This window comes from Neoarius graeffei, chromosome 13, assembly GCF_027579695.1.
Source record: "Neoarius graeffei isolate fNeoGra1 chromosome 13, fNeoGra1.pri, whole genome shotgun sequence".
Classification (NCBI taxonomy): domain Eukaryota; kingdom Metazoa; phylum Chordata; class Actinopteri; order Siluriformes; family Ariidae; genus Neoarius; species Neoarius graeffei.
In genome coordinates this window covers 40,394,887-40,408,839 of record NC_083581.1, presented here as the reverse complement: position 1 = coordinate 40,408,839, position 13,953 = coordinate 40,394,887, and the positions used below count along the sequence as shown (strand labels likewise).

Here is a 13,953-nt window from a genome sequence, read left to right as displayed (position 1 = left end):
GGTAACAGAAAAAGCACAGACAGAGATGCTCTTACGGAGGGGAGATTGCAATCTTTGCTATTTTCCTATTACCGAAAACGTAATGGCTAGCAATCTCCAAGAGCTTGCATTTTGCGGCATATTTACCTTCATAGCTACACCTCCCAATAACTTGAACTTACGCACAATTGTTTGAACTGATGATCGTGGAATCTGCAGTTATTCAGAAATAGCACCAAGAGACATTCCTGAGTTGTGTGAATTGATGATCCTCTTTCTCAGATCTGCACTGAGCTCCTTGAACTCTCCCGTTGTCAGTTATGATCACAGGAAGTTAAGAGGCATTGGCTTCAGCAAGTTAAGACATTTTGGAATTTTCAGCACAACTGAATTAATAAATGTGTAAAACCCTTTTTCAGACCAGTAACTTGCACATGAAAGGAGATATTCTTGGTCATAAAGCCTTTGCTCTGTGACTGTTGTAAGCTGATGGAAAGTATTTCTATCAGTAGATCCGTTCTTAATAGAAATTATGATGAGATCTACAATGGATCCTTATGCGATTTACTCTAAAAGTAACGTCAAAGAGACATCCTGAGGTTAATTTTTATCCATAAAGAGAAGCATACTCTTAGCCCAACCAAATCATAAATGTCTAGTGACATCCCTGGTCTGGACGATTTATTTTACAGGAAATATTGCTTTTTAGTATAAATAAGGAGGTTATTATAAGAACTCACATGCTGATCGGTTGAGAAATTCAGACTATTTCTTGATAATCACCTCGAGCAACTCAGCAAAATGGCGGCTAATTGCTTTGTCACTGTAAGTGAGGATGAATTACAGATTATGCTGTTCCTAAAAGCACTAAAGATGCTACGAAGTTTAGTCTAAAACTATTCAAAAGTAAGGTGGAATTGTGATTTATTTTATCTGTTTCAAATCAAAGTATTTTATGTGACTTGGCATAGATAAGTAGCACAAGCCTACGTGCATTATATTTGCATTCGGTTTTTGAAGTTTGAAATAAATTACTTTTTTAATATGATTTAAAAAAAAATCACCTGTCTAATTATCCTAAAGCAATTATCCAACTCCGGCTCAGTGAATGTCGGTGAATAATAACTTTGACTTCATCTCGGTTATTATTCACCAATATTCACTTCACGTTCTGTGAATAATTATTAATTATCATCACTTTTCAATGTTTTAGCTTTTAGATATTTTTCAAAGATATTCTTCACACAGGAAGTTGTCTGAAAGAGATCACAGCAGTAACGACTGATCTGGGAAACATCTTTAAACAAAAATAATAACACTAACATCCATCCATTATCTGTAGTCACTTATCCTGTTCTACAGGGTCGCAGGCAAGCTGGAGCCTATCCCAGCTGACTACGGGCGAAAGGCGGGGTACACCCTGGACAAGTTGCCAGGTCATCACAGGGCTGACACATAGACACAGACAACCATTCACACTCACATTCACACCTACGGTCAATTTAGAGTCACCAGTTAACCTAACCTGCATGTCTTTGGACTGTGGGGGAAACCGGAGCACCCGGAGGAAACCCACGCGGACACGGGGAGAACATGCAAACTCCACACAGAAAGGCCCTCGCCGGCCACGGGACTCGAACCCAGGACCTTCTTGCTGTGAGGCAACAGCGCTAACCACTACACCACCGTGCCGCCCGCTAACTTACCTATTATTCACCTATTTGAGAATTACTTATTCATGTCTGTCCAGGTACATAAGATTTCTTGTTTCTGAAACTATATTTTCATATCACAGTCTCATCACTGTTTTTATATTTTACCAATAACTGTACGTTGTATTTTTACTTGGAGCAGCATTCAAAAATCACCCTTCACATTTCTTCTGCAAACTATGAACAGAAGCGAGTGCCCTTATGCTTTGTCATGATATAACCGATTATCAGAGTCACGTGCACTTTTAATATATTCGTTTACATTATACGCTCTTATAATTGTCCATTTTATTTCTGAGGGTATTCGCCAGAGAAAACAAACAAGACCACTGTTTTGTACGAACACCAATTCCTTTCATTTAAAAAGACAATACAAAATCCAGACATTTTTACATGAGCATAAACAATTTCAAGTGCAAATACCATTACCCACTCCATGCAACACCGTGGCCAAGTCATTTCTCAAAGGAAATTAACAAAATAAAATAAAATGAAATAAAATAAAATGAAATAAAAAAAAAAAAAATTCTTCAGGCAGCCAGTTTAAAAAAAAAGGTAAAAAAAGAAAAGAAAATTCTCACAGAGGGTAAATTACACTAATGACAGTTTTGCATTTACTTTTCTGGACATTCAATAAAGATTGTTAATTTGCCATAACAACATTTTTCATTGAAAAAAAATATTTTAACCAATGATTCTTTTCCTTTTTCCTCCAGATCCAGCTGCACTGAGATGAACCTTTTGCAGGAAGGTTATAAACACACACAACTTTGTATTTTGTATCAGGGGTGTGAATAAAAAGCCTACACCTGCTTTAAAAAATGAAAAGATTCTGGGTTCCTGTCTCGCGGCACAACTGTCTACAATTTTAGCCTAATATTGGGTGGTCATGAGGGAAAAAAAGTTTTGTTATATCCTTTCATTCTCAAATAAAGGCTCGGGAATTATACACTGAATTAGTAGTTTATTTGATATAATGTATAATCTGCAAAATTGGTGCATTTAAAATTTTTTTTATTTTGGTAGAATTAATGTTTTAAGTAATAATTCATTGCACGTATGGGCCAGTCTTTGGAAGAGAACCTGGGGGCAAAAATTATTTTAGTTGTGATATAAACATTATAAAAAAAAGTATTTCATTAAAAAAAAAACAAAAAAAAAACCCCACAAAAGAATCTAAAATATTTTTCTTTACACACCAGTTCAAACTAAAAAAAAAATCCTTTTGTACATTTTTATTGGCGGAATCGAGCTTCGGTTCAGGAGGGCACAATAAAAGATTAATCCCTGAACATATTATTAAGGGATATTATTAATACAAGGCTGTTATTTGGGATCGGCTTAAGCTCTTAGACTTGACGTTAGTCTACGTTCATTTAATATTTACAATATACAAAAAAAATAAAAAATCCTACCATGGAGAGACGTCACCTGGTGTTAAGTGTGTTTGACTTTTTTTTTTCACCCCTCTCTCCATTTAACCCACGGGAACATTAAACACATTTGTAAGGCACACAAATTGTGTTTGGAGTTTGTGTATGATGAGTGCAGGCATCCACAGGTGTACGCTAAACTGCATCATACATTATGATGATGTGTATGTGTCATACCCTTGCTGTGAAGAGCGTCTGAGTGGGTAATTTGACACAAGATTTGTGTTTATACTGTACACATTGCTGTGACCTGGCAAAAAAAAAAAAAAATGTCGTGTGTGCTACATCTTCACAGTGGAGATTTTCAGACAGCATACGGTCTGTTTCGGAAATCAAACAGCATGACTGTGTCCTACTCTACACCCTCCAGTGAGAACTCTTAGGAGTCAAAAGTAACGGCTAGTGAGAATGCACTTCCAATCATCTGTAGCCTAATGTTAGCTAAATTATATACAGGTATGCGGAAAAAAAAAAAATTAGGTGAAATTTCCCTTTGAGGGCCTTCGGGTGGAAAAGGTCAAAAGGTTTGAATTTAGTGTAGCAGGTTTAAAGTGACTTTTTTTAAATCAAAGAAGCAGCAATCGCATGTCCTGCAAAAAAAAAAACGAAAAACAAAACAAAAAAAACCCACCAAAAAAAAAAAAATCACGTATGTCAGCCTCATTCTCTGCAGAACCGCTCACTAAACACTGTTTCTTCCCGTAACTCTTCCATTTCAGTCTCATAATAATGCACTACGTGTTCTACGCTTCGTTAAATTAACTCCAATATATGGTCGTAAACGAATATGAAACCCGAGAACTAGTAATACAACGTTGGAATGTACTGTTTTAACAGCATGGCAGGAAGATTAAAGATGCTCTAAGAGCTGAAATATGATGACACTAATGACACGGAATGTATGATATGAAGTAAAGTGGGATGAGAGCGTGGAAACGACGGAAATACGATGGATATACAAAGTTAGTGCGAGGTGCTTCAGAAAACGGCGAAATGAATCTGAAGCTCACCTCACAGCTTGCTAAGTGGCAAAACGACACCTTTCATACACACACGCACTACACAAACTTTGCAACTCTACCCAAATGTGCGATATTCCAGTGAGCACAAACACGCTTAAAATGATGAGACAGACATTCACTATGTCTTTTAGGGATTGTTCTAGTCATATACAAGATGTCAAACTTCATGTGGAACAAAAAAGGCCATATTTAGGGGCACAGTCAAGGCATGACATTTAAAATTAACCAATAGGACAAATTATCGCAATAATTGTGGTGCTCACAGGAATATTACACCTTCTACACTGTATATTCTGATATATATCAGACAGGACCTAAAAGCACAAAAAAAACACCCTCATATGCTGCAAATGTATGATGCAATTATTCACCCAATCGCCCTCTTCTTATTGGAAAGGAATGATAAACAGCACAGAAATTCAAAACCAAATGTGCATAGTGAAGCGAGTAAAAGTCAAAAGCCTGGTTGGATTTTTAAACAAAGCGTGTGCTGAATCCTTTAGACTGAAGCCTGCTGTCAGAGTCAGCCGAAGTGCGTAAAGCCTCTGAGCGTTAGCGGCTACTTGTACGGTCGGAGGAAGGCTGAGACTTTGCTGCTGATAAGCCGGATGAAGGAGCGCGGCAGCATCTCGTTGGAATCCCGAGCAGTGTATTTGTAGTAGTTATTCGGGTGCGCCAGGACGTCAAAGAGCGTCTTGATTAATTTTTTGTCCTGATGGAGAAGATTTAATGCACAAAGTCAAGCCACATGAACCATTGATCCATTAGGACAAAACTAAAACACCAACAATCCTCCTGGAACTACTGAATCTTGTTTGCAAATGCACATCATCTCATATATCTTCAAACCATGGGCAATGGGATCTGCATATAATGTTACTTGAGGTTATTTAACCTTATCTTCTTTATCTGTTTTTGTTTATCTTTAGCTCACCTTCAGGATTTCTTGATGGTTTTCTGAGGCGTAAAGTCTTCCATCTCTCACGATGTCTTCCACCAGCTGCTCATAGTCCTCTGATAAACACAACAAAATGTCTCTGATTATATCTCCGATTAGAAAAGGAGAAATTTCTCATTCGTTTTGCTAATATAAAGGAAATCATATCAATAAGTCAATATCACATTCATTTAATAACTAACACATTATTATTTTTAGCACGTTATTTCTTATATACACTATACACACTGATCGGCCATAACATTAAAACCACTGATAGGTGAAGTGAATGATAAGAGAACAGTCAGTTCTTGAAGTTGATGTGTTGGAAACAGGAAAAATGGGCAAGTGTAAGGATCAGAATGACTTTGGCAAGGGCCAAATTGTGATGGCGAGATGACTGGGTCTGAGCATCTCCAAAATAGCACATCTTGTGGGGTGTTCCTGGTATGCAGGGGTTAGTACCGAACAAAAGTGGTCCAAGGAAGGAAGTTCATAGCATGAACTTTTTCAGCAGTTTGTGCTACAGTATCTCTTCTGTGGGATTGGACCATATGGGCTAGCCTTTGTGCCCCATGTGAATCAATGAGACTTCGATACCCATGAACCTGTTGTTGGTTCACCGGTTGTCCTTCCTTGGACCACTTTCGTTCGGTACTAACCACTGCATACCAGGAACACCCCACAAGATGTGCCATTTTGGAGATGCTCTGGCCCAGTCATCTCGCCATCACAATTTGGCCCTTGTCAAAGTCGCTCAGATCCTTACACTTGCCCATTTTTCCTGCTTCCAACACATCAACTTCAAGAACTGACTGTTCTCTTGCTGCCTAATATATCCCACCACTTGATAGGTGCTGACCATGAGTTAGCCTAGTGGTTAGCGTGTCTGCCTCTCAACCGGGAAATCGCGAGTTCTACTCACAGTTGGGTCATACCAAAGACCATCATAAAAATGGTACCTACTACCATCAGGCAAGGCAGGCTGCAATACAGATGTGAGTAAGGAAGTCAAACTCTTGCGGTTACCAGAGAACCAGCCCCCCACTTTAACACTAGAGAGGCTGAGGGCTATAGAAACGGAGATTGGCGCTGCACCCATACGCCTCAAAGAGTTGGTTAGTACTGGGACAGGAGACTGCCTGGGAAGACCAGATTCTGGCGTGAGAGGGACTTTGACTTGACTTGACAGGTGCCATTGTAATGAGATAATCAACGTTATTAAATTCACCTGTCAGGGGTCATAATGCTATGGCTGATCAGTGTATATAATATTATACAATCTGAATACAAATTTTTCAATTAACAAAAAACAATCAAAGTCAAATTCTTATCAAAATAAAGGTTAAATAAGTGTAATAAGTAATTACAAAGGTAAAAAACCCAACACACAAAATAGTTAAAGTTACCCCAGCCAGCAGCCCTATTCACTGCAAGTAAATCCCAGTTTGAAGCAATTATCAATATGGAAGAGGACACAATAAGGCCCAAAAAGCTAAAGTTCGACATTATTAGTAATAAACACATATACTTGTGATGTAATGTGTATTATTAAACTGTAGGATGATGAGCAAGAAAGAGTGAAAGCATCAGATTGTGTACCATCGTATGTAACATAAGGGATGTGGAAACCGCGTGCACTGTTCACATCGTTGGATTTGAAATTGATCCAGAGGCGTCGTGAACGAGCTGTGAAAGCGATGGGCCGCTCGTACGTCTGACACGTTTCATACGTGGTTATGGAGGTCACTGACCCTGTGTCGGGGAGAGAATTTTTGTCAGGGGACAAAAATGATATACTTAATAATTATAGAGTACATTGCAAAAGTCTTTTGCGCCCTATTTTTTGCTAGTCCTGTATTAACAGTATTACTAACTTGTTTCACAGACATTCCCCAATAATATAGATCAGTAGAAATGGATCAACATTATGATCTGTTGTTCTTTAATAAATAAAAAAGTCATTGTTGGACGATTGCTGAAGTATAAATGGGATAAACCATTACAGGACGTGCTGTATCTGTCACCTTCGTTGTTCCATTTCACTTTTTTACCCATCCTTTGCCACTTACAGTTCTTCCTCATCACCAGCACATCTCCACAGTCGTCCTCAGAAGGGAGGAAGATCTCTGGCACGACGATGAGGATTTTGCGCTTGCTCGGGGGGTTAATGGTCCAGACGCAGTCCACATTAGCAGGATAATCTCCTGGGTAGTTTGGAGACTCAATGTAGCCAATATATTCCCCGATTTCACCGCCGCATTCCCTGTCTGTACAAACACAAATGCAAAAGATCCAGTTGGAGACTTACCTGTGTAACCATTAGCTTAGTGGTGAACTGTAAGAATTCTATACTTTTAACAGTTTAATGGCTCAGATTAGGGTTGGAACTAAACTCCCTGGTGGAAACGATAAAACAGAATCTGCTTACTCTTGCACTGAGACACACTAGTTGCACCATCAAAGTCTGTGGTGGTGTTTCCAGGGCAGGAGATGCAGTAATTCTGTTTGAAGTCCATTTGATATGTTCCTACAGGACAGCGGATACACCGATGCACAGAGGTGTTGTAGTAATGTCCCGGAGGACAAGACACTGCAGAAAACAGGCCCACATTACATCATTAGAAAGATAACAGTAGCATTAGATTCTTGAAAAAAGCTCTACAGCCACAGTAAGACCTGAGCTTTGTAACTGCATGGAAAATGCAGATTTTACATTATAACATAGATACTCCCAGTGTCCGAAATCACTATATATCCATCCATCCATTATCTGTAGCCGCTTTATCCTGTTCTACAGGGTCGCAGGCAAGCTGGAGCCTATCCCAGCTGACTATGGGCGAAAGGCGGGGTACACCCTGGACAAGTCACCAGGTCATCGCAGGGCTGACACATAGACACAGACAACCATTCACACTCACATTCACACCTACGGTCAATTTAGAGTCACCAGTTAACCTAACCTGCATGTCTTTGGACTGTGGGGGAAACCGGAGCACCCGGAGGAAACCCACGCGGACACGGGGAGAACATGCAAACTCCACACAGAAAGGCCCTCGCCGGCCACGGGGCTCAAACCCGGACCTTCTTGCTGTGAGGCAATAGTGCTAACCACTACACCACCGTGCCACCCTTCTCACTATATAGTGAACTGTATAGTGAGTTCACCATTTTGTAGTGCTGTCCAAATGTATAGTGAGAATTATTACACCCTATATCCTCCTGAGAACCAACCCATAGACTTGTGTCCTCTGTAGTTCACATTTGTTTTACGTGCACACCCTCTTACTCGGGGCGGCACGGTGGTGTAGTGGTTAGTGCTGTCGCCTCACAGCAAGAAGGTTCTGGGTTCGAGCCCGTGGCCAGCGAGGGCCTTTCTGTGTGGAGTTTGCATGTTCTCCCCGTGTCCGCGTGGGTTTCCTCCGGGTGCTCCGGTTTCGCCCACAGTCCAAAGACATGCAGGTTAGGTTAACTGGTGACTCTAAATTGACCGTAGGTGTGAATGTGAATGGTTGTCTGTGTCTATGTGTCAGCCCTGTGATGACCTGGCGACTTGTCCAGGGTGTACCCCGCCTTTCGCCCGTAGTCAGCTGGGATAGGCTCCAGCTTGCCTGCGACCCTGTAGGACAGGATAAAGCGGCTACAGATAATGAGATGAGATGAGATGAGACCCTCTTACTCTTTCAAGCTATTCACTTGAATCCTGGTGTGTTGTAAAGAGAACATCCTGGGCTTTCCAATGATATATCATGTGACTAGGAGGGTTGAAGGGAAATTCCTAGTAAGTTATCACAACAAAAGAGAAATTAAGAGACAAATTTTTTTCTTGGTTCCCAGGAGGTTACAGTGGACTCATAGTATCCCACAATGCACCGTGAAAAGTAGTGTACTGTACAACCGATGGTCACTAACCAAGCAATATTGTGGCAGTGGGGGCGTGGTCAAGCGCTGGTCTGTGACAGGGGGGCGGAGTCAGGGAAGGTAAGTGGCAGAATCACTACACCTGAGAGCAATTAACCTGTTTGTGTGTCTTCCCAGTGACCGCGCCCTACTTAAGGAGGGAGAGCGAGAGCAGAGGGAGCTCTTCCCCGAACCAGACGCCAGTGTGTGTGTCTGTAAATTTCATAGTTGTTAGACTGAAAAGTGTAGCAATAAAAACGCTATATCAACCTGAACTCTGTCCTGCTGTCTTCTGTGCTCCACCCTTGTGCAAGAACCGCTACAAATATATACCATCATGTATTGCAGTCGTGATGAAAGAAAAAAAAAGTGTTGGGGTGAATGGATGGAGGCAGAAACACATTATAAACGCATATTCAAGTACAATTAAAAATAGTAAGAGAATAAAAAAGCTAAAATAGAATAAGAGATAAAATACAAGAATAAAAGTTACAGTTCACAGCGAGGAATTAATCAAAAGCCTTAAATTTGATTTAATAAAAGGCAGTAGCAAAGAAGAAAGCATTCAGCCTTGATTTACAGTAAAAGAACTGAAAGACGCAGCAGACACAAAGTACTTTGTATTCATTAATATGGGAAATACGCTCAGTATAATATGGATTTATCACAAAAATACATATATGTTATTTACCAGCTGGGAGGTCCGCATCGTGAAATACTGTGTCCGAGGTCTTGAAAATACTGACCGAGGCCCTCTGGGCCGAGGTCAGTATTCAAGGCCGAGGTCACGGTATTTCACCATATGGACCGACCTTAAGCTGGTAAATAATATATTTATTTTTTTCTTTACCAAATTCTAGCAGAAAACGAGAGCGCCCGAAAGGGAAAACCGAGCTGTGCCACCATTTTGAATCCTCATTCACGGCTGTAATGCACGTTGCTTCCTCCTCGGTATACAAGTGCACTTCCATGGCAGGAAAACAACTACATTTTGCAGCGTATGTAGTCCCCTATTTATACAAAATTGAGTCATTCAGGATTCAGCCATGTTTTTGCTCGGCGTTAGCAACAGTTAGAGGTTTTTAGCTTTCTCCTGAAATGTTTTCTTTTATTTCTTCTTCCTCAGGGTAGTAAAACTCACTTTTGCTATGAACACTGTCGTTATCGCTATCCATGCTGTAAAATTAATGCTATTATACTGAGAAATGCGAAAATAAATGTTGACAAAAAATTGTGACTATGTTTGTTGTTGTTGTGAACGAGCGAGTCGCCAGAGGTCCGTAACTGGGGTCCGGATCATAGGATTCTGGACCGCTAGCGAGCCAATCAGCGCGTACGATTTGATGGAAACTGGACCGTTAAAAAAATAAATGCATGTATTTATTATTTTGAATGAAAACCCACCAACTGACTGATCTAGCATGTTTTAATTGTGCAACAGTAATGATGTAAATAACAGCGCAACGGAGTAGTGTCCAAAAGTGTTTTTTTTTTCTTTTTCTCTTTTCATTTGACCAATGAGCTCACTATATAGTCCTCTATATAGTATTTCACTATACAGTGAGTAGGTAGTAGTGAATGAGTGAGTGATTTCAGACACAGGGACCGTTACAGTGTAGGTGTTACACACTGTTACATGTTAAAGGCAATGTTACTTTGCTCCAGCATTCTGCAAATCAGTGCTGTAAAATAGTATTGGTAAGCAAAGACTTTGTTAAATATTAAGAAGAAGAAGCCTTAATTTATCACATGTACACTCAAGCACAGTGAAATTCCTTCTCTGCATTTAACCCATGTGAAGCAGTGAACACATGCATGCACACACAAGTGAGCAATGAACACACACACACACACACACACAGAGCAGTGGGCAGCTATGCTACAGCACCCAGGGAGCAGTTGGGGGTTCGGTGCCTTGCTCAAGGACACTTCAGCCACGATAATTCAAAAACATTCAAACTACTAATTTAAGGTCAGACAATGTAAGTGACCCTGTAGTTAACAATATAACTGTATCAGATCATCAGTTAGAATGTTTTACTCCCCTAAAAGAAACTGAATTACTTTCATTAATCTCGGCATCAAAAGCCTCAACTTGTGTACTAGATCCCTTACCTACACATCTATTCAAACAGATAATACCTGAAGTAATTGAACCGCTTCTAAAAATAATAAATTCTCTTACGATTGGCTATGTACCCAAATCCTTTAAACTAGCAGTTATCAAACCCCTGATTAAAAAATCTTGATCCCTTGATCAAGATTGATCCCTGTCAGCTGTCCAATTATCGGCCAATATCAAACCTCCCCTTTATCTCCAAGATCCTTGAAAAAGCTGCAGCACAGCAGTTATGCTCATATTTACATAGGAATAACATCCATGAAGTGTATCAGTCAGGATTTAGACCTCATCATAGCACAGAGATAGCTTTGGTTAAAGTAGTAAACGACCTACTGTTGGCGTCTGATCAGGGCTGTGTCTCGCTGCTTGTGTTGCTTGACCTTAGTGCAGCATTTGATACCACTGATCATTCCATTCTTCTGGATAGACTAGAAAATGTTGTGGGAGTTAAGGTAACGGCCCTCTCCTGGCTCAGGTCTTATTTAACTGATCACTATCAGTATGTTGATATAAATGGTGATATTTCTAGACATACTGAGGTAAAGTTTGGTGTTCCACAAGGTTCTGTCTTGGGTCCACTGCTTTTTTCTTTATATATGTTACCTCTGGGTGATATTATTCGTAAACATTGTATTAGTTTCCACTGTTATGCTGATGACACACAGTTGTATGTTTCTGCAAAACCTGATGAGAGACACCAGCTTAACAGAATTGAGGAGTGTGTGAAGGACATTAGACACTGGATGCTTATTAATTTCCTTCTGCTTAACTCTGACAAGACTGAAGTACTTGTACTAGGACCACATGCAGCTAGAAGTAAGTTTTCTGATTACACAGTAACTCTGGATGGCCTTTCTGATTCTTCGCGTGCAGCAGTAAAAGACCTCGGAGTGATTATTGACCCCAGTCTTTCATTCGAAACTCACATTGATAACATTACCCGGATAGCTTTCTTTCATCTCAGAAATACTGCTAAGATAAGAAATTTAATGTCACTACATGACGCGGAAAAACTAGTTCATGCTTTCGTTACCTCCAGGTTGGATTATTGTAATGCCTTACTGTCTGGATGTTCCAATAAGTGCATAAACAAGCTCCAGTTAGTTCAACATGCAGCAGCAAGAGTCCTTACTAGAACTAGAAAATATGACCACATCACCCCTGTCTTATCCACACTGCATTGGCTCCCAATCAAATTACGTATTGATTATAAAGTACTACTATTGACCTTTAAAGCACTGAATGGTCTCGCACCACAGTACCTGAGTGAACTTCTGCTCCTCTATGACCCGCCACGCCTACTTAGATCAAAAGGTGCAGGCTATCTGCTGGTACCTCATATAGTGAAGGCTACATCGGGGGCAGAGCCTTTTCTTACAAAGCCCCACAGTTATGGAACAGCCTTCCAAGTAGTGTTCGGGAATCAGACACAGTCTCAGCATTTAAGTCTAGGCTGAAAACATATCTGTTTAGTCAAGCCTTTTGTTAATGGTGTTTATGAGGTAAAGGAGTAGATCTGGAGGATCCTCAGACATAGAGTGTTTTGGTAAACTGGGATGTATGGATGCTGTCAGTCCCCACTCGCTTGCTCACTCGAATTTGTTGATGGTGTAGTGGCTGCTGCTTTAAGTCCCGGGGCCCCCTCATGCCTGTGTTACCTTCTGGCCCTCCCCTTTTAGTTATGCTGTCATAGTTAGTTGCCGGAGTCCCTGCTTGTACTCAGTGCAATATGTATACAGTTCCTACTTATTCAGGTGGCATTGGGCATACCTAACAACCTGTGTTTTCTCTCTCTTCCCCCCCTCAAATCTGTCCCTCTGAGTTACATGTCGGTCCTGGGATCGAGATGCTGGCCTCTTCTGCTCCTCGGACCTGCCTGATCCATCCTGGTGCCCTGTGTCTGGTTGGAGTCTCATCGCATCGCTCCTGTGGAGGGCGGCCCCATGTGGACAGTTGGGGGTCGCGCCTGGAGGACGCTCTGGACTCTTGCAGTGGTGCTTTTGTGGCTGGGGACTGCAGTTTACTTGCTGACTTTAGGACTGCAGTTGACTTGCTGACTTTGGGACTATGGTTGACGTGAACGGTTTTGCGCTCGGGTTTCCGTCGGTGGGGGGTTTATAGCATCAACAAAGCTGACTTTATGTTAGGACTGTTAATGTTATAGTCATGTTGTCTGTTGTTGCCCAGATGGGGATGGGTTCCCTTTTGAATCTGGTTCCTCTCGAGGTTTCTTCCTCATGTCATCTGAGGGAGTTTTTCCTTGCCACCGTCGCCACAGGTGTGCTCATTGGGGATAGATTAGGGATAAAATTAGCTCATATTTTAAGTCATTCAAATTCTGTAAAGCTGCTTTGTGACAATGTTTATTGTTAAAAGCGCTATACAAATAAACTTGACTTGACTTGATACAGAGGGACGGGAAAGTGCTGTTCATTCACTCAACTCCCCTCACAATTTTCCTGCTGGTCTTGGGAATCAAACTGGTGACCCTTTGGGCCCAAGACTGCTTCTCTAACCTTATCTGTTACTTGTTACTTTATTACTATAAAGTTGGAATTGTTAGGTACGGAAGCCGAGAGAGGCCCTTCATATAATCCTTTTTTTTATTCACCTTGTTATCCCGAAATAACAACATAATTAATTCAGGATCTCGAGAAAACAACACAACTAATTTGAGATCTCGAGAAAACAAAACCGTTATTCCGAGATCTCGAGAAAACAAAACAATTATTCCGTGATCTCGAGAAAACAAAACAATTATTTCATGATCTCGAGTAAACAGCTGAGAAATGGTTCATTCAGGTATGCCAAGAGACTTGTGATATGCTGACTTTGGGGCTATTTCTCA

The 13,953-nt window shown here is 40.8% G+C and overlaps 1 protein-coding gene across 3 annotated transcripts in view; it reads right to left on the bottom strand.

Annotated features, from left to right (window-relative positions):
* Window positions 1–2,031: 2,031 nt before the first annotated feature.
* Window positions 2,032–13,953, bottom strand: part of scube3 (signal peptide, CUB domain, EGF-like 3) — a 233,417-nt gene continuing 221,495 nt past the window's right edge. For all 3 annotated transcript variants that reach the window (XM_060937716.1, XM_060937718.1, XM_060937717.1), the window contains 5 exons: window positions 7,515–7,676; window positions 7,156–7,353; window positions 6,686–6,838; window positions 5,081–5,160; window positions 2,032–4,858 (listed from right to left, as the gene is read on the bottom strand). In XM_060937716.1, coding sequence (XP_060793699.1) covers window positions 4,706–4,858; window positions 5,081–5,160; window positions 6,686–6,838; window positions 7,156–7,353; window positions 7,515–7,676 — 746 coding nt within the window. In that variant the 3' untranslated portion in view covers window positions 2,032–4,705. The remainder of the gene's footprint in view (window positions 4,859–5,080; window positions 5,161–6,685; window positions 6,839–7,155; window positions 7,354–7,514; window positions 7,677–13,953) is intronic.